Raw genomic sequence first — 21,675 nt, 5'->3', positions numbered from 1 at the left:
AGTGAGAAATCAAGGGTTGACAGGGGGGGAAAAACCCCCAAACTTCGAAATATTTTCTTTTAAACCCAGTCAAAACGTAACAGACTCAAATCTCAAGTAAGATTGACAAGGCATAAGGATCAAGTTCGACTGTTTTAACACAACCAGCAATGCCATACAAATCAAGTAAGAGCTACGGAAGACAGGAACACTTGGCAATTCTGGGATACACAGTATCACCCAGAAAATAAATCTGAGGCAAATAATTTTTCCTTTTTAATTTTTAATGGCTTTTAGAAACTGCTTAGAAGCTGCAGTAAAATGTATTTAGATACTATAACAAAAGTGTTTAGAAGATACTTTGCTGATATATAAATACACAATTCAGTTGATTACAAAATAATTGCTAAAAAGCTTTCTGTAAAAGCCCCTGAAGATTCAAAAGCAGTGCTTTCTGCTCTGAGAGTTGGAGAATTTGAATGATGTACTGAGCACTAAATGAGGAATTTAAACATCTTAATGGAGGCATACGACAGAAATGATTTCTAGCCATTTAAGGAAAAATTCAAACACAGAAGAAAAACTCAAATTAGGGGCTCAAAAAGAGTCATTTTAGCTCTGTCTTGCTTCCCTGTGTACCAGGAGTCACACTCTCCATTCCAGCTGAAACTTGCTATTTTAAATGGAGTAAGGCAGTTTTAATGCTCTTGGCCCAAGTTGCTTTGTACCGAGATGTCCAAGCAAGTGCTACCATTGTCACAGCAAGATAATTGTTCTGATAAATATCTCAATTTCTTGACTCTCCCTCTGCTGAATTTATTATCATGGTTTTATTCTTCCTTCAGTCATGAGGTTGTACTATTTTCCTTAACTGCCCTCTTAAAACTAGTGCATCCATAGGCCAGGAGGGAGTGCTCTAGCATGGGAGCCAACACTATTATATTCCAGAGTCCTGATGTTCCAGCAAGCTTGGGAATAATTGCCCTGAGGTTTCTCACCAAGCTGCTTTCAGCTCACAAGGGCATGAGGAATCACTTAGTACCTCTTTTTATGCCTAGTCATTAGGTATATTTACAGTAGTGCTTTCTCCCTCAAAGTCTGGCACTGCTTTCTTTGCCCCTACTTTCTGTTTTACAACTGTTCCTTTGCCCTAAACTTCTAGTCCTGCAGCGCTGAGGAGCCATGAACACAAGGACAGCTTGTTTTTTTCACTTCTCAACACACAAAGAATGTGGTGTTAAAGAGGAAATAAATTCTGGTTTTCTCTCATTTGAAAATGCCTACCTTCTTCAGCGACATCACTGCATGTAATGGAGCAGTAAGCTGGTCCCCTATCAAACAAAGCAAGCAGCAGAGATTAATTATCTCACAAATATTTTGGAGAATCAAGCAGTTCACCCATTTGTGCTGCTCCATTTCCCATGTTTTCAGCTGAAAGAGCAGGCTGCTGTCTAAATTGATGGCATCCTTTTCAGCTGAGACCAGCTTAATCTATTTTGTGTTCTTCAAAAAAGGAGCTGCCTTTGTTGTCCCTTGTATTGCCACATTTCTCTATTGAAACAAAGCACTGGAGAACAGCATTGGCTTGACAGTGCCGGAGACTGGAGTCCTCAGGTCTGGCAAGGCAGCAGCAGGAGGAGCATTTAAGGTGTCCTGCTGCTGCAAATTCCACAGGATAAGCTGACGCCAGTCATTAATTGTATATACTTAATTAAACTTCTACAAGGTGCAAATCAAATATGCAGGTGAATTCAAATCACATCATCATCAGGAAGGAAACAACATTTTAAAAAGTTAAAATCAACAAATAACCAATATTTCCAAAAAGGAAAGGGAGACAGACGGCCAGGCTGCCTGCTAGTGACTGTCCCTGTTCTGTCTGCTTTAGCAGTGCTTGCTTACTTATCGGTAATGATGCTTTTTTGTGGTTTCTACCCATGAGTGTCCACTTCACTCTCCTCCATGAGGGTCTCTCTGTCATCACAAAGACAGTTTAGCTGCCTGTGGAGCAGCTGCTGAACTGCTCCAGTTTATGGCCTTGCATATTCAGATAAATTGCCACTCATTTCTCTTAATATACTGTGCTGCAATTTGAAAAATCCTGAAAATCAACCCTTTTCATCAGCATTCTGAAGTTAAAACTGTATTTTTAAAACAGCAACAGATTTGCATCTGAGCAGAAATTTTGCTTTTACTCATTCAAATATTCTGTTCAGCTGCCTTGGACTGCTCCAGCCTAAACTAGAGTTGAATCAACATTTGTTTTTTTTCACATAATGACAGAATTAGCTACATTTGTTCAAACTTCCTTGATTTACTACCTGATCTCATAATTCAGAATTCAGTCTGTCTCCTCCTTTTGCCTTTTTTTTTTTTTTTTTTTTTTTTTAGCTCAGAAGGGGCAGAACTTAACAACTAAGATCCAGTTCCAAGGAAAAGGAGAATAAGTTATGGAAGCTGCATGCTTCTGCCCCAAACAAAATGCAAATGGTCTAGTACTGGCATAGTGGTAATTTAGCTGCCTGTAAACCATTAAATCACTACTTTTCTGCTGTGGTTCTGCTGTTTCACCAGTGCAACACTACATGGTGGATGGTGCTCACTAACTTGTGTTTTAAGTTCCCTGTTCACAGCTCTGTGACTCTGGTTCCTCTTTCGCTGACTGCAATTCTGCCTTCCCATTTCTCCATTCCTTGAGCGACAGGAGAGGTACAAAAGAAATATGGTACAAGGAAACAGAATATCCTATGTTCATAGCATTGGCAGTCTCCTGCCAAAGCCTTCTGTGGCAAGCTCAAAAAAAGCCATTTCTAAATGTTCAGTTTGCCTCCATTATCTCACCATGTAATTGCTTAGGGTGCTCAATTCCCTCTTGGCACAGCACATGAAGGGACCATTAAATGCCTAATACCACCATGTGTGTTTGTCCACACTCTGGCTGACCCTCATCTAATCTGTTCTCATTATCTTTGCATGTATACCTGAATGTCTTCATCCTATGGCATGTCTCTCAAAATTAATTGTATTAGTATATTAATTGTATTCTTCAGTATATACAGGGAGAGCACCTCTGTTTTGGCAGTCCAGAGGGAATTTGAGCCAAATTATAAGGAACTGCAGGAAACTTTGGGGAAACAGATTAAGAAGGAATGGAGTATCACTCAAGGCTGAAAAAAGATACAAGCTGAGGGGACAGGAGAAAGTGGCTATTTGGATAAGCATAACTTAAAGCAGTTCAGTGCATAAACTGCAAATCTGCAGAACATCAGGAGTCAGCCTAACCCATTTCCTCATCAGACCTTAAATGACATTGATAGTTTCCACTCTTAGCTGTGTGTTAAAAGCTGTGTGTTATGCATCTGATTTATAAAAAGGATATGGGTACTTGCATATATCACAACAAATACAGATGTCTCAGAGTAGTTGTAAACTGCTTTCCATTTTCACAAAGCACCTGGAGATTCAGATGTTTAATAAAATTTCCTCTTTGTAGTTATATAATCTTGACTTTCCCTTAGCTACCTTTACAGGACAATTTTACTATTGTGTGGGAGATAACTATCAAGTAATATGATATGATACAAGAATTATTGAGGCAGGCTTAATCTAAGGTGTAGATATTTTATTCTGTTCTGACATCTAGTTCCCTCAAGATCATGAAAACCTATTGTTTTAAGCAAGGGAAAAGACATTGTTTCACATGGAAAGTGATCAAACCAATGTGAAAGGAACCCCAGAAGTAGAGTCAAACACCTCAGGTGTGTTTTGTTTATTTTAAAGAGTCATGTAATTATTTGTCAGCTTTCTTTTGGGAACAGTTTTTGCACGGTTTATTCAAACACTTTGCCTGTCCAAAACATGATGTTTACACAATTACATTGCTCAACTGTGTGTCTGATGTTGCATACCTTGGTATTCCCCAGAGCATACTTAGGGAATTGTCTTAAAATGTAATAATCACTAGAAGAAAATGTTCCTTCTCTTTAAACTCCAAGAATTTGCAATAGCTGATTTGTTTCTTAAGTTGCCTGGCTATCTGATCCAGGAAAGGGTTTTTGTGAGTCAGCTACAACAGTTAAGTGTTAGAGTTTTAACTGAAATATGTCAAACATTTCAGCCAAGTCATCTGATAAATGTCCCTGTTCAGCTGTAAAGAACTCTGTAAAAGATTCAGTCAAGAACTGTACAAATATACCAGGCTTTTTATTAACATCTTTTCCTTATTTTAATTAAGCAAGTAAAAATTCAACTAACTTAAACTGCATTCAAGCAAAATTAGCCCTCTTCATATCCTTGTATTTAGCCTCCTCCTGAGATGCTGTTCTCACCCAGAAATTGTAGAGCTCTTGTCATACTTATAATATTCTCAAAAGGACATACAAGGATTGAGTTTCTAAGTAAAACACAAGCAACAGATTCTTTCACAATACAGTTTATATGTTATATACCCTTAGGCATAACAATAGTTATTAGAACCAATATGTCTAGGGACATGAAAAAGGAAAATACAGAATTAAGCAAATGTTGTTATTACATAATTTATTCTTTCTCCTCTAAATTCTGAGAAATTTCCGGAGATTGGGAAAATTTTAATGTAAAAAATTTAGTGCATCAAGCTACATTATTAGATTGGATAATTCAGCAAAATGCTGTAATATAATCTATTTTCCAGAATGGAGAACTGAGAATAGTCATGAGATAATGTCACCAAGACAAAATGCAGGTGTACAGGAGTTGCAACAGGCAGGAAAGTGTAGAGGCAAGTGGTTTCTACAGAAGCTCCCTTGTCATGCTGGGCAGTTACATTTCTCTTTAACTGCCAGCTCTCTTAAAAAGGGGGAAGTGGAGAAAGTTTTGGGGCAGTAAAAAAGGAGTGTGCACTATAGCTCTTTTGGGATATGCACCTTGAAAGCTAACTGTCTGCAAATGTCAAATTATGCTTAATCTCACCGACCAAGCCATGAGAGGACATATGTGGTAAATATGTTTGGTTTTACAGAATTGCCTCAAAAAGTAAATATGAAAGCTTTTTGTCTTGACAGGTTTTTGACATACACTGTGGAAGAGTTGAAACTGGGCAGGGCTACACATCTCTATGCAGTTTTCTATGAAGCTTGTCTCTCTTCCCTTAGTTTTTTGGATGCAGCAGGACTGTTGTTCCAGTAGAATGAAGAAGGTGAAATGAGTTCACTGTGCACCTGCAAAGTATGTACATTGATAAATACACCTGCCACTATTGCTACCAGTGACAGAGCACAACTGGTTTGACTACCAGAAGTAATCAGAAGAAACAGAGATGGATCTCATTCCATTTGCAGAGGCAAACAGCTTTGTCAGCTTTCAGCAGAGGGATGCACAAACTTATCCATGCATACAGCTAACAATTTAGAAAGTATTTTTCTTCCATGCAAAATTGGTATACAGAAAATTCAAGTCTGGAGTTACTAAGTACAGCAATAGTAAAAATATATCACTAATAACTCTGCTTTGGAGCACCAGTGGAGTTACAGCAGTTTCACTCAGGAGTCTATGTGCACTTTTAAATATACTATGGACAAGGACTTAGTACTTGATTCTCAGTGAACATGTCTTGTTCAGATACATACTTTTAAGTTCTAGCATTTCTAAGCTTTCAGATAATCTTGTTGACTGAAAGCTGAAATAGTTGAGCTCCTTTTACACTTTCTTTATTAGGAGAAAGTTGACCACCATGTACCAAAACATCTGCAATTCTTGCATGTTTAAAGAGAGAACATACTGCCCACTAACCATTTCTATATAAAAAAGGTCAGCTTCTGGTTGGAGATCCCTAAATTAGAGGTTTCATTCATGGCCCATCCTCTCTCTTATAATTTTTTTCCCTATTATCACTCCTATCCTTGTGTAACCTTTCAAATCCAGGCTGATCCTTGGCAATGGCTTGAGGTCCTGCAGGCTGCTTCATAGCTCCAAGCTCTGAGACCTGGGCCTTTCTTCTTCTGTGGCACTGAGGCTGACAGGCTGAGCTCATAGTGCTGTAAGCTGGTAGTGGATGGATGGATGGATGGATGATGGATGGATGGATGGATGGATGGATGGATGGATGGATTCAGGGATGAATGCAGTGCCTTTTCCCAGGGACTCTGCTGACATTGTAAAAGTGACACAATGCCTAAGTAGGTCTTAGAGAAATTGGCTACTTTAGGGAAACTTCTTGGCCCATTCCATATCAACAAACTCCTCCCAGAGCATGAATTACTTGGTGTTGAATGACATGTTCATGAATGTGTGTAGACTTGTTTTGGTTTTTTCCCCCCCTCTGGTGAAAAAATGACTAATCCAGAGGTTATCTCAAGGGCTTATGCCTTTTCCCCCCTTTTATTGCCTCAGCAGCTTCTTCTGAGTCCATGATTCAGCTGTGGATGTCCCACACCCATCTTAAACCTAGGGCAGCCAAAACTCCACCTCTTATGTAGGTGGTGTCTTTTGTACGGGGGTACAGAACAAAAAGGTGTTCTAATACATTCGTGTCAATCACTTCTTAATAGTGGTTGAACTGGAGAAAGCAAGAACATCTGGAACACGCCTTATTCAATAGGTGTTTCCTTCTATTTAAACCTTTCAAGCAGCACCATGAAATTAAGAGTCTTGAAAAAATTAATTTCTACTTTTTCATTTATCTAGAAAACAAAGGCTTCTTTATGTTTATTTTCTCAAAGCCTAGTATTATGATAATGTTCTTCTGTTGCCTTCAGAAGCAGTGAGGTAAATTAAGAATTGTAGCTCAAAGCTGTGTCACTTTAAAATGAAAAACAAATAAAAAGAATCCCACTTTTCCTGCTACTTAGTCAGTAAAGGAATAGCACAGACATGTACTTCAGCACTGCACTTCCTGCCAGGACTGGGAAATTTCTCACATTTCGATGAAACTTCTTTGAAATGTTTCAAAATTCTTACTACAGTTTAGATTGAACACTGTACCTTCTTTCCCAGATGTATGTATAGTTGCTACTTGCCATCAATTAATTTTCTGCATCTGATACCTACATCTCAGGGGCTCTCGTGCTATATTAGGTGATTCTCTACAACCTGTTCTGGACATCACTCAAGGCAAGAAGATTTATCAGAAGAGTTTTTTCTTTGCACAGCTTTTGTGCAGGTTGCCTAGGAGTGTAGTGTTTTTGCTGAGAGCATGTTCCCCCCATGGTCTCTCATGGGACCACTGCGTAATGCAACTCTGAGACACCTTGTTATGAAGACCTCTCTGAAACTTTACAATACTTTGGCAACTTTATTTTGTATTACACTGTAAACTGGCTTTAAAACTATGTTTCCTGAAAATGCCAATGTGCAGAATTCTGGAAATGCAGGCCTTTGTTGATATGAGGTGTCACACAGAGCATCTCACTTACGCTTACAGATGCACTCAGTTTTGTGGGCAGGACAGCTCATGGAATGGCAACAGCTGCTGCTTTGGCTCAACAACAATTAGAATGCTTCCAACTACTGCATTGTAGATCTGCTGGTATTTTTACTGATAAAAGTTCTCTTTGGTGTCACAACATATTACTTTCAAATTCGTCTTCCCCAAGTTTTCTTCTCAGCACTACTACTTATCAGAATGAATTATATGGTTAAATCAGATATAGTTTTTGAAAACATGCCAGTGGTTCACTTCAGCAAATGAGAAACAGTGACCTCACAATCTGACAGCACATTATGTTTCTGCTGCTTTTTATGAAAGATTGCCATCCTTCCAAGGGAAGCAGGGATTGCCTGCAGAGCACTGGTAGGAGCTTAGTAGTCTTATTGTAAGAAAAGACCCCTCTCACACAAAAACAAGGTGTGACTTAGCTATTCCTCTGCTTTGCAAAAGACAAGGCTCTCAATAGTTTCCAAATCATACCACTACGTCTCTAGCACCTCCAGTTAAATTTTCGTTCACGCACATACTTAAAAACTAATCTGGAACTTTTTTGAGAAATAAGTTGTGAAGTGATTACAAATATTATTTATCAGATTCTAGTTGAGGCCAATTTTTAACTGTGAAGCTCTACAATTAGGATCAAATAAATGACCAATGGGCTCATTATTGTTCCTTACAAGTGACTGTGATCCAAGGAAACATTCTAGGAAAACCTGAAGCCTACTGAAGGGGATTTGCTATCCGTTTGGCAGCATTCAGCAATGTTTTAGGTAACTGTGACTCAAAGTCCCCCCAGCTATATCCAGAACTTCAGTAAATAATGTGAATGTAAATTCAGTCGAGACCCATGTTTATTTCCTACAGACTGCCTCCACAGCAGCAGACAGCTAAATGTGGATATGCATGAGTTAATCCAGAAACTTGTATACAAATTATTCACAGGGGGGAAATTTAACTCCATAACCAAACTATTGAACTGCCACAACAGCTGTTTATGTTGCACTAATACCAGAAACCTAACTTAAGGCTGAGATCCCTTTGCAACTAGTGCAATCACTGCCCCAGGAAAATTGCAGGCTATTTTCCAGACAAAGTACACATAGGGCATAAAATCAATTAACAATGGTGAGAATAAAAGCAAAACAAACAGTAATAACACCTGGGTGGCTTTTATGAACTGCTTCTCATCAGTAGGCATTACTGGGGTTGGTCCTATATTGTCACACAGTCCACAGTGTATTTATCTTCAGACCAGTCTCTCTAGGGAGATCCTGTTATCCCTCATTTATATATGGGGAGCTGTGACTCAAAGAAGCACCAATATTGCATGTGAGGTAAGGAACAGAGCCCAAGTTTCCCTGCTTGTGCAGCCTGCTCCCTGGAGAACTTCCTGCAAATTGCTTAGTTAATGGAAAGGTACCATGTTGAAGTATCATGGGAGAAATAGGTCCCTAGAAGAGGTTTGGAAGAAGGTAAGAGCTTTATCAATTTTCCTGGGATTTTATTTCACTTAACAAACATCTGAGGAAGAAATGAACAAATAAATCAACATTGATAGACAAAATGTCATTATCAAAATATCAGTCATCACATAGATCCCAGCAATCTACTTCAGGACTTCCAAAAAGCTGGTCAGTGCCAGTCAGTGGCAAAAGCTGATCATTAAAGTAGGTCCTGTGTGACAACTGAGTAGGCTTCAACATGTGAGATACTTCATGTCACAGAGGAAAAAGCTGGAATTAATCTGAGCAGGTCATCTAGCCATCACCTTGCCCTGAGCAGAACTGCTTATAATGGTATGTCTGATAGATGTATGTTGTCTGTTCTTAACACTGTCTAATGAAGGTGACTTTGTTCTCTACTTAGGCAGACTACTACGGTTTTTCATTTTCACTGCCATTAGAAAGTAGTCTAATGCTAATACTGAAGTTATATCTTGCAGTTTGAGCTCATTACTTCTCACCAACATGAAGGGCAGATTGATTGCTTCCTTTCAGTCCATAGAAGTCTTTTACATATTTGAAGACTGATAACCTATCTTCCTTAGTATTTTGGAAGGGACTCAGTTTGTTAAGCATTTTTTCATTCCCTGGTGGAAAAAATCCTCTTCTCATCTGCTCTACTTTAAAATATTTCCAGTTTTCACATCCTTCCCCGAGTGGAAATCCAAAGCATTCTGGTGCATAAAGGTAAATTCATAGCAGAAAGCACCTGGGGTTGGCATCAAATCTGTATCTCCCCTTAAATCCGAGTTCTTCTCCCTCTTCAAAGTGATGCTACAAAGTGAATCCCAGATGTTCCCACAGGTCCCAAATACGGTGAGGATTGTCAGTTTTTGCAAGGATTGGCCCAATGATGGCTATCCCGGCTACAGGAGGCGACGCATTCCCAGCAGTGGGTCAGCAATAATTTTGAGGTGCGGGTTTAGTGGGGGAGCAGATCACCGGGACCCGGATCCTCCCTTCCAGCACAGCCGGGTTGCACAGGCAGAGGCACCTGGCTCAGCAGCCCTGCACTCACCAGGGCCTTGTAGCCCTGTCAACAGCGATGATAAAATCTGCAACACCTGTAGGATTATCTGCCACCTCACCGACCTATTTCTTAAGTAACCCGCCTAGGCTATTGTCATTAATTAGCATTTCATCATTAACTTAGGCAATCCTCATCTCTAAAGGACACCTTTGTGTTCTCTCAAGTTTGTTCAGCGACCCAGAGGGGCTGTAATTACAGCACCGGAGGCGGGAAATCTTTAATAAACGCTTTTCGCTCTCTCTCTCAAGCCCAGCGCTGCCGAGGCAGGAGGCTCCGGCAGGACGCGCGGATCGCGGCGGGCCGGGCCGCGGGCACGGCAGCGAGCGGCGCGGGGGGGGCGGGCGGCGCGGCCGGGCCCGCGCGGGGAGCGCCGGGCGGCGCCTTCCGCCCGCGCGCCCTCTCACCCGGCGGCGGTCGCGGCACAACACGGAAGCGATGGCGGCCGCGGCCGGGGAGGCAGCGGGAGGCGGCGGCGGCTCCCCGTCCTCCGCCCGGCGGCGGCTGCGCATCATCTCCGGGCACCTGCGGGGCTCGCCGCGGGCCCCGGGGCGGGGAGCGCTCTCCCCGAGCCCCTGCAAGGCTCAGGGCGGCTCCGCCGGGCCGGCCTCCGGCTCCATCCCGAAGAAGCGGTGGGTGCGGGCGGGGGTCCCCGCGGGCCGCGCCGGCGGGGCCGGGCCGGGCGCTCTCCCGGAGCGCGGGGCCGTGGGTGCGGGCCGGGGCCGCGCTCTGCCAGCGCTCTCCTCCCGGCTGGGCACGGGCGCGGGCCGGCGGGGCCCGGGGAGGCCCCGCGTGGGCTCCGCGGCAGGAGCGGGGCTCCGGCGGGGCGGGAAGGAGCGGCCGAGAGGAGGCTGAGGCAGATGCCAGTCGCGGGTGATGTAAATGGCTGAAGTCATTCACCGCTGCGGGGACTGCAGAAAGTGGTCTTCAGCCTCTTACCTGTCCCTGTAGTGAGTGGGATTTTGTTAAAATGGGAAGTCGCTCATGGTCATTTGATTCACACCTGTAGATGTGATGGAGAAGTTTTGTTTTTGTAAAATACTTTGAGGCTGTTCTAATGAGGAATGCAGCACGTGTGAAGAGCAAGGTCTGTGTCTGGTCTCTCAGTCTCCTCCGCTGTTCACAGAAGCTTTCAACGGATGTGAATAGTGGCAGAGTGTGCTCATGCATTAGGTTCTAACAAAAGTTTCTTAGAAATGAATGATTTCAGAGCTGTGAAATACTTTTTCTCGTTCTTGCTGTCTGTAGTAGTAAGGAGTCAGGTCACAGGACACCAAGGGAAGACAGTCACATTCTCTAGTTCAAAGTTATTTCACTGGCTCTTGGATTTGTTTTTCTGCTAGATTTTTTAAAAAATGCTGTGATTATAATACCATTATGTAGTTCCATGTAACTTGTTATTATGAGGCCCCCTTTCTGCTGGAGTGGACTTGCATTAGTTTTGTGACTTTCTTTTACTGCTCCCCCTTTCTCAGATGTGGATTTTCTATATGTGTGTTGGCTTGCTATCTTGTAAAAGCATTTTAAGGCTTAGGTTGTAGACAACTTCCTGTTCTCCCTTGAGCTGTGTACAGGAACTAGTTTGTTAGTGCATGGGGGTAGTCCAGAGGCAGACTCGGCAAGCGGTGAATAGAAGAGCTGCTCCTCGTTTGAGGAGAATCCATTCAGCCCATGCTTTTCTCTCAATCATTTAAAAAGAGAGCAAGGAACAGCCTGGATTCTTCTAATAGGCAATTTGTGGCCTACAGTCACAAGCTGAACTTGCCTGCTTTGGGAGGACTGGGATGTCATGCACATGCAGTCAGATATGAACAGCTTTGAAAGCTTTTAGTGTTCATTGAGGGGAATATGATGCTTGTGCTGCTCACTGGGACAAATGGGTTGTTCTGAAGTTGTTGCCTTCCATATTGAGTTTTTGTTTGGTTTGAATCTAGGAAGAAATCACTGTTTACAGAAAAATACCAGCTTAGCTGTTTTTCAGGGATTTATTTTAAACAGATTGATGTATAATTTCTGCAGCCAGTTATTGCATATGTGAAGAGCGGGAGAAACAAACTTCTGTGAACTTCTTTCCCTGTAGAAACACAGGCTTGGAGAACTTGTCATTTGTACTTCTGGAAGTTATTGACATTGCTCTCCCCCATTAGGATTTGCTATGGGATCATAATGGGTTAGTATTTTTACTCAAAATAACTTGATCTGGACTCAGAATAAAAATTCGCTGTGGGGGTGTAAGGGAAAGCTTAGTTTATTCTTCACTAGAGGTATAACTTTCTTGCTGTACTTAAGAGCCCAGCCTTTTTGTAAGTGTAGAAACAAGGAAAACTTAAAAGGAGCTTTATCTCTGTCTTGAGTTTCTGTTCTGAACATCTGAGATATGATTGAAACCCACCTAAGATGCTGCCTGTGAAAATTCTGATGCTTTACTATAGCTAGGATATGTGGATCTTGGTTGAGCTCATGTTCGAGGATAATACCCAGGTTTTGGAGTGATAGAGGAGAGAGTTCTGTAGCCTACACTGATTTGGAAGGGGAAATGATGAATGCCTGAGTCTTGTTCTAGTGACTCCCAGCTAATCTGGAGGGGTTTTTTGTGAGGCTAAGAAGATTGCTGGAAAAATCTAGTAAAAATAACTGACCTAGAGACAGTGCATGCATTCTTTTGGTAATATTAGGACAATACAAAGCTGGGTGATGTTTTCTTGTCTGTTGAATGCTGATTCAGGTCTTCTGCCTCTTTTGAACTGTTACTTTAATTTTTCCTAGCAAAGCTGTAGTCAAAAGTACCTTAAGCAAAGTTTTTGTTCTTTACACCTGTTGCATCCTTCCTGTAGTATTTGAAATAGTAGCAAAGCTATAGACACTCCTTGAGCAGAATCAGGTCCACTCTCCTCATGCTGCATTTCTTCTGCAAGTAAATGGCTTTCTTTGATGGAAAAAAAAACCCTTTGTAGTACTTTAGGTCTGTGATCACAGAATTTTTTTTCTGGCTGCTTTGCTAACAGTCAGTAGACAGTGGCCTCTAGAAGCATGGCTTTCTCGTTGATAGTTCAACGACCAAACTATTAAAGATCTTATCCAGACATTATTTCTCACCAGCAAGGGGAGGATGGAGAGTACATGGTATTGACTGAAATTAGTTTTCCTGTCCTTTTACATTATGCTGTTGACTTTTGTTCACTGGTAAGCTCACTTTGCTGGTGAGACTTGAATTAAAAACTTACTTAATCTTTGGAATAACTGTGTATACATGAAGTGTTCAACTTGTACTGCTTTGGAAGCAGTCAGGTGCTACAACTTCCTAGAACAGAGTTGTACCAGAGTAACTGCTGGATGTGCTTAAGAGTGCCTCAGAGATGGAGCATGCACTGATGCTGATCTCATCAAAACTTGTATAACTTACTCAAATCAAACTTTCAACGATTTGGTCTTTGTTAAAAGGGATGCTTGATTTAGTTTAACTAAATGTTGACTCAGTAGCTTGTAGGCTTAAAATTTATTTTGTCCTGGAGCAACAAAAAGCCAGACAGCATCTCCTGATTATCCTATCTCTGTGGAGAAGCTGCTTTCCTAGGGGATGAAGAGAGGCTTGTGAATATCTTTTAATTATTGTAGGCATACTGCTACACAGGGTAAACTAAAGGATGAGCGTGTAGTGAGCTGACTGCTGTGTGTTGAGTTCACAGGCAGGTTGTTCAGGGTAATGTGTTAATGTTGCTGAACCTTCTTCATATAGACACTTGAAATTCTTGCTGCTAACGATTATGATGTTACTATGCAGCAACATGAATTAACTCCTAAAGAATTGGTACTACTTGAATGTAACAGTGTCTTCAGAGGGGCTTTGTATCTTACCCCAAATACTCTGAGGAATCTTTATAATAAGGACTTCATCCTTTAGAGAACAGTGTTTAAGCAACATGTGGTGCTAAGCTGTATCCTGGTGTAGCTGACTTGTGAGTTTAAGATGATAAAAAAGGATGAAGAAGGAAAGGGCTGGTGCTACTTTACCAGTCTTAAGAAATCAGAGGAGTTGCATTGAGGAAGGTGTGGCAGTTCACAGGAGGTTCTGTGATTATATCAAAGCAATTAATTGTTAGTCAAAGTTAATACTTGAGGAACAGATAAAGAAGGTTCTCTCATAGAAACATTAACATGAAAAAAGTGTCATAATCTGATGGTAAAAGTGACTTCATATATTACAGCAATTCCTGTCTAACACATAGCTCCAAGTAGTTGCATGTCAGGAAGATGAAATGTAGGAAATCTATAAGAATTTAAGTAACACAATATTTATTGTTAGATCATTTGATACCAAGTTAGCCAAAGTGGATATATTCATTAGCTAAATTTTATTAGAAAAATAACTTAGATGAAAATGTGAAGTGTTTAATGTTGAAGCTCAATATAGATTATAATATGAAAGCAAGTAGCAGTTTACAGCAAAAACTGAAATACTTTTGTAGATCAGCTGTTTGATATCGACTGAGGTCTGAACTGTTATGTACAAGAAAATGAATGTGTATATAGCTGTTTATTTAAACTTGATGTGTTGATTTAAACTGAATAGAATTAGAATAATCTGATAATGCAATAGACTGAAGTAATTACTTGGACTAGAAGCTACTTTGAGGTTAAGCAAACTAAGGAGATCAGTAGTGTAGCAGACTGCAGTCAACTAGACTTTCCTGAAGTGTACCTGTGTACACTTACTGTACCTCTGTAGAAAATAAATTACATGGAGTATTAAAAATCTATTGCAGGTTGAATGTGATGGACAAGCCTAATACCTCTGTAGTGTTGTTATATCCAAAACTGGGCTATTTTGTGCAACACCATTGGGGTTGATGGTGTAGGCCAGAAAGTTTTCTTGAGCTGTGATGTATGTGCTACAAAGCATGCTAAAAGATTCTCTATGGGATGGGTAAAAATGTGTCCAGGAACTGAACTTGTACAGAAAAATGGCAGACAGTTAATTCCTTGATTAAGTTATTTCTTTTAAGACAGCAAAGCAGATTTCCTGGTTTTACAAGCTTTCAGGAAATACTTCTCAAAGGAGTGATCTCTTTGCGCTGTTTCATTTACTGCCTGGAAGTAGCCATGTGTGTGCATTTTGTAGTAGAGCAGTCTCTTCAGAGATAAAAGTGAAACTGGTGTCAGCTGAAGTACTAGGTGGAATAGAGAGAGCTTCTAGTAAAGTATTCTGTTGCATAAGAATCATCATTTGGCCAAGTGTTTACTGAGAAGAACGATTATAATGTCTTGGCTTTCCTTGATCTCTAATTCCTCCTAATTGACTTTATTTATTATGGAAGAACACTAAGAGACACTAATTTCCTTATTCCTTGGGGCTTTGTTTATTACAGTGTGGTGAAATGAAGAGTAATGAAATAGTCAAGGCTAAGAACGTGTGTAAGGAAAGTGAACACTTGTTTTATCAAAATAGTATAAAGAAAAGCACTCTGCTTTTGGGTACCTAAACCCTTGATGTCTTATGCCTAAAATCTGGTTGTCTACATTTGCTGCTTACTGTAGGTTTGAACTATAATTACGAGCCAGGTTTGTGGAGTTGTATTAGGTATTCAGCAAACGGAATAGCAACTGAATCAGTGTGTGCAGCTGCAGGGGCTTAGCTGAAAGTGTGGACTACAGAACCCATAGTCTAAAGTTAAAAATATTCAGCATCTCATCACTTAGGATTACAAAAAATAGCATTGACTGATTTTTATGGATATATTTCATGGAATCAGTTTGAAAAGCAGCAGTAAATACACAAACTTAGACTGTATCTAAGGTTATAAAACAGGTGTTACTTGACTTCAGACTTGAGAACAATTATATTGGGTTTGCTGCAGGGAAGGTCTTCCAAGAGAAAAACACAGCAGATACTCTTTGCCTGCAGCATGGCATTCCTCTCTAGATAAATGATGCTTTCACAAAGCAGTTCTTGAAACAATTCCTTGGGCTGCATGTTCTTTGTTTATTTCAGGCACCTGATGCTAATTTACTACTGTCTTCAGAGACACTGCTCCAGGGGAGAGGGAGAGCGATCTTCTGGTGCCACCTGTGGAAAGGGTTCTGACTTTCCAGCTGTGGGGCTGGATTGGTAATCCAAAGTCCAACTGGGGTAGGCTCTGAGGAATTGTTCCTTGGGTAATGTCTTCTTGTAACACCTTACCACAATAATACTGCCTCAGTATTGCTGCACCCACACACTGAGTTAGGCAAGAACTCTACAACTTGCAAGACTGTGTTACATTAGGCAAATACTGGTGCTTAAGCCCATGTGGTAGCCCTTAAAATTGCAACTTTAAACTGATTTCCAGGAATCTGCTGGCTCTTCCATTGTGTAACAGAAGTGCCTGTGAATATTTTATGTGTATGTGATTTTAATGCTGAGTGTCCACTGGTGATTGAATTGACAATGTCAGTGGTTATTGTGAGGAAACTGATAGGAGCATCTGGGCTTTGCTCCTCCTGAGTCACGTTTCTCCAGCTGGGTTGAACTGCACATTCATCTTGCTTCTCCAAAGAAGCCTCGGCTGTCTGTGGGAGATACTGTGCTTATCCTTCAGCTTCCTGTGGGAGAGATGAGAACTTTTTCATCCAGTCACTGTGCCAGTCACTAAAACCTAAGATCTGAGCAGTGCTGGTAGGTACAGTTTGTTGAAATAGTGTAGTCCCAAGGCCTCTGCCTGCCCAGCTCAGTGACAGGATTCTTCAGAAACACTAGTTCAGCTGGTGGGCCGGGGGCCACCCTCCTGCCTCCTGACTGTAAAAATCCTTATCCAGTGAGTCAGACTAGTGTTTTAGTGTTGGGCATTGTAATGAAAGTGGAATATTTAAATTCACTTAAACTAGTCACACTGTGTTAATCTATTGTCACTGCTTCCATGGTGACTTGTTTTCTTTCAGGCAATATAATTTCATGTGTATATACACAAACATACACATTAAAAACCTTAAGCACGGTTTGATTTTTACTACTTCGTATATTTCAGTAGCGAATTTCTATCATTTAAGTTAGAAGGCAAGAAAGTACTGGTCCGTTTCTACTATTTCTGACTAAAGCATTTCACATTTCTCACATTAACTATCTGAGAAATGAGATAGTTAATGAGCTTGATATTTTGTTGAAGCTAATGTACTGAATAGGAAAGGTGTTATCTTTAAATAAGACAGTTTGAGTACAATACTACAGTAACATTTAAAGTGAGAATAATGTCAGATGTTGGTGAGAGTCTTGGCTATATATATTCTTGGAAAGGAGTCTGAGAAGAAAACCAGAAGGGTGTGTAAATTATATCTCGCTATGCATACAACATGTGTGTGTAGCATACTCATTCCAAAAACAACCCTTCCTTTCTCCAAATAGAAACCTCAGACTTGCTCAGTTATAAAAATTGGATGCTTAAGTTTCTTGTTCTGGTGTTTACCTGCCACAAGATATAGTACTGCCCATTGTGTGTGGTGGTGTGAAATCCTCTGCCTTTGTGTTACAAGGTAGCCAAGATGTTTGGTCAACTATTCTTCTACAAACATGCAAACTGTTACTTTAGATTTTAAGTTAATTATTATCATCACACCAGTGATGGGAGCTATATTGTCTGACACAACTGTGTGTACTTAATTTTACTCAGGAATAGTTCAAGCAGAAAATAAACTCTTAGGAGTTAAAACTCTTAAACTCTGTTCTGTATTTTAGAGCCTGATCAAAGTGCCAGGTGGTTTAACACCAACCTAGGAAATTAGGCCTTTACAGCAGACAAGCAGATGGGAATGTGGTCAGTGTAGCAGAAAAACCTCATATCTGAGTCTGTCTTTGTGTCCTTAATTAATAATACCTCCCCATGATTTTGTGGGAAGTATCTATCTGTACTGATATCAGGACTAATGATAGTTTAAACCTGGCCATTATCAGTTTATCTCATGTCACCAGTTTCCTTGGGGCCTGGCCTTTTGTGTCTTGTTCTGATTGTCTCCAGATTTGCAGATAGTTTCTCTAGCCTGTTTGCATCATTGTTGGCATATTTATTTTGGCACTGCCTTGCAAGAGGACTTCCATCTCTAAATTTGAGGGGAAGTTTGAGCCTTCCTCAATTTTGCTTAGTAATATCAAGTCTGTTCTGACTTTACAGGATTCAACAAACTACAGAGGTCCGGTATATAGAAATACTGTATTTAGTCAGCAGAGGGAGAAATCTTCCCTTGAGGAGGATTGTACTGATTGGGATTTAAATGGAACATTTAGTTAAAAAAAATCTCTTGAGCTGGCCAATTCTGTGTCACCTTCTTCTCACCTGGGAGCAGCTCCACTGTGTATGACTTAGATTCTTTGTGGAACTTCATATAAATATGTGCAGCATTTATAAATATACACACATAGAAATAAGGGTAAAAATGGGCGAGTCTGCATAACATGCTTTAAGAGCCCTTTTTGATAATCTGTCACAGCAGCACAATAGCACAAGGCATTCCAATGCTATGGAACATGAATAGATCCTTGTCCTTTCTTGTGTGAACCCTACACGTGTAAAGATCAGAGAGAGCAGGCAGCAGAAGAGGCTTCTCTATTTGGACAGCTCTGCTTAGTTGAATTTTGGCTGAAATTTTAGAATTCATTCTTCAGTATGGAAGAACAATATAGACTGGCTGTTTCACAAAACTGCATAGAGTCATTTCAGTACTCAGTAACTGATAAAGTTTGCTTTAAGTGCCAGATTTGTCAAGGGCTGGTTGAATCTTTGAATCAAACAATTGTAATGAAATACATGACCATGGCTTTTTTCCATTTGATTAATTAAAATCTTGCATACAGGCAGTTTGAAGAAAATAGGTTTTGTTTGAGCCAAGTCTATTGAATTGCACTGATAGTGTCAGCAGCCCGTGTTAATAATACCTTTATAATGAAAATCTTTGGTAATCAATCATCACATGGTTATCTTGCATGAAATGCTGGAGCTCAAAGTGATTGAGGCGGTGCTTCTCTGAATCACAAGGTCTTTTTGAAATAGTCACTCCTGATCATCTTACTCTTAGGCAGTCAGAGCAAGAGCTACATTTACTGTATATAGGGCAGGGATGTAAATGATCTTCTCACAGACTTTTTTGAGATATGTTTCTTTTAACTAAAATTCAGTTTCCAGGTTAGTAATTTCATTTGTAATGTAAATAAATGGCAAACTTTTAAAGCAAAGCTTGATTAATGTGTAATTACTATTAGTGTATTTCTTAAGTCTTAACTACACTTATACTGATATAGTTCTGATGACTTTATCACAGTTAAGAGATCCTCTGATATGGTTGTGCTTAAGATTTTCCAGTTTTCTGCTTGTATTTTGGCAGTTGTTAGTTTGATTTTTATGTATTCATAGTTTTATGCTTTCACATTCTGGTTGTAGTTGATATGTTATTCTTGCACTTCTTGAGGTTTTGTTGTTTATGACTCTCAGTCCAAATGTGTCTCAAAGTTCCTCATCAACTGAATGTTAAGAATGCTGTGGGATTGCAGTAGTGATGACAAGCAACTAAAATCATTATTCTCTGTCAAGAAAATAAATTTAAATACTGTCTTTTTTATTCTGAAAATATTTAGATGTTACCTATTTGTATGTTGATGTTTATGTATAGAGTGAAAACCAAGCATCTTTCACACAGTACCCTTGCCAACTGGAAAATATCACCATATCACCAGTGATTTGCTCCTCTCTCTCTACATAGAAGAAAAACAGACAAATCCCTTCAGTCCCAACAAGCCCATGTACTGCTACAGGCTGGGGGCAGAGTGGCTGCAAAGTGGCCCAGTGGAAAAAGGGGGTCAGCAGCCTGCTGCAGTGAGCCAGGGTGTGCCCAGGTGGCCAAAGGCATCCTGGCCTGGATCAGCAGTGGTGTGGCCAGCAGAGCTAGGGCTGTGATCATCCCCCTGTTCTCAGCACTGGTGAGGCCCCACCTCAAATCCTGGGCCCCTCACAAAAACAAAGATGCTGAAGGGCTGGAGTGTATCCAGAGAAGGGCAGTGGAGCAGGTGAAGGGTGTGGAGCACAGATCTGATAAGGAGTGGCTGAGGGAGCTGGGGGTGTTTGGCCTGGAGAAAAGGAGGCTCAGGGGTGACCTTGTCGTTCATTACAACTCCCTGTTGGGAGGTTGTAGCCAGGTGGGAGTTGGTCTCTTCTCCCAGGTAACAGGAGACACTGGATGGGAGGAAATGGACTTAAGCTGCACCTGGAGAGGTTCAGGTTGGACATCAGGGAGAATTTCTTTGCTGAAAGGGCTGTCAGACATTGAAACAGGCTGCCCAGGGAGGTGGTGGAGTCACCATCCCTGAAAGTGTTCAGGAAATGACTGGATGAGGCAGTTAGTGCTGTGGTTTAGTTGGCATGGTGGTTGGTGAAAGGTTGGACATAATGATCTTAAAGGTCTTTCCCAACCTTAATGATTCTATGATTCAATACAGTGTGCGATGACTTAAGTTGTTGGTTGTTTTTATAGAGCATCTGGTCTTTCAAGTCATAAGATGCAATCTGAAGGAGTAGTGGTTGTGGTTTCAGAATTTCTTTTGGCTCTAAGCTATGCACTTTTGATATGTACTTGATTTCTTGAATTGCTGTCTGATAAGACTTTTTTCCAAAACCATATAACAGAAAAGCATTTTGGATCTGCAGTATGCTAATATTGTCACTCACATATTGTTCTCCCTTTAAGGCAAGAACTTTTGAAATGGAATGGATGGGGATATAATGACTCCAAATTCATCTTCAATAAGAAGGGTCAAGCAGAATTCACAGGAAAAAGGTAAGTTGAAAATTTATGTAAATTAAATATCTTATTTAGTGGTTTGTTTGAAAAGAGTTTTAAAAGCTGCACAGTACAGTTAATTCAAAGAAGGCAAAGAAGTTTCTTCATTTCACAGAATAGGTTATTCTACATCTAACAGGTTTATGGGAGTCTGACACAGTAAAATAGACTGTGTGGCTCATTGAAATGTTTATTAAAAATGTTATGAAGACAAATTAATGTGAGTCTTCTCTGTAACTTGATATAATCTATGGGTTAATGAAATCACACTGAGAATCTGCACTATGTTCTAAAGCTTTAGATAACCTGCAGCACGACAGTGCAGTTTTGAGAATCTCTTGAGCATCAATTAGTTGCTTTATTAAATTTCCACTTCGTTTTGGGTTTCTTAACCACAGTGCGTGGAGCTACTTCATCCTCTGAACTTAAAATTAAAACTGCTCTTCAGTTGTATGTTGTGTAGTGGCACCACTTGTGATTTGTTACCATCTAACCCTTTATGCAGCAAGCTTGTTTTTCTGAATAATACATTTTTTGAGAAACTACATTAAAATGAAGTCTACTTGGGATCTCTCAATTTTGTTCCAGTGGAATTTAAACCTGTATCCATCTTACTGGTTTGGGTTTTTTTTTCTTCCTGAGTGGAAAGTAACCTTGCAGTCTCTTCCTTGGTTTAAAAAATACATTTTCCATAAGTGTTAAAATCAAAAAAATGGAGAAGAGAAATAAAATTCTATCTTTCCTAAAAATTCCTTCCTAGTCTTTGAATCTGTAAACTTGCATGAATTACTTGAGTCAATGCTGCAAAAACCTAACTGGAATCTTGAGCACTTCAATTATTATTTTTTTGATTTTTCAGACCCAAATTAAAATGCAAAGCTTTGTATAAGCCAGTTCACTGTATAATATTAGGGACATGCTGCACAAAAAAATTAAAGCACATTAAACAAGAAAAAAGATAAAGGTCA

At 40.3% G+C, this 21,675-nt stretch overlaps 1 protein-coding gene across 8 annotated transcripts in view; it reads left to right on the top strand.

Annotated features, from left to right (window-relative positions):
* The window catches only part of AGPS (alkylglycerone phosphate synthase), a 77,272-nt gene that overhangs the window by 17,258 nt on the left and 38,339 nt on the right, over positions 1–21,675 (top strand). For 7 of the 8 annotated variants that reach the window (XM_053947062.1, XM_053947063.1, XM_053947060.1 and 4 more), the window contains one exon: positions 20,615–20,704. In XM_053947062.1, coding sequence (XP_053803037.1) covers positions 20,615–20,704 — 90 coding nt within the window. Of the gene's footprint in view, positions 1–10,330; positions 10,546–20,614; positions 20,705–21,675 lie in introns of those variants that run through there. The other variant, XM_053947064.1, reaches the window with a different exon arrangement.

This window comes from Vidua chalybeata, chromosome 7, assembly GCF_026979565.1.
Source record: "Vidua chalybeata isolate OUT-0048 chromosome 7, bVidCha1 merged haplotype, whole genome shotgun sequence".
Classification (NCBI taxonomy): domain Eukaryota; kingdom Metazoa; phylum Chordata; class Aves; order Passeriformes; family Viduidae; genus Vidua; species Vidua chalybeata.
This window is presented reverse-complemented; position numbering and strand designations above follow the sequence as displayed.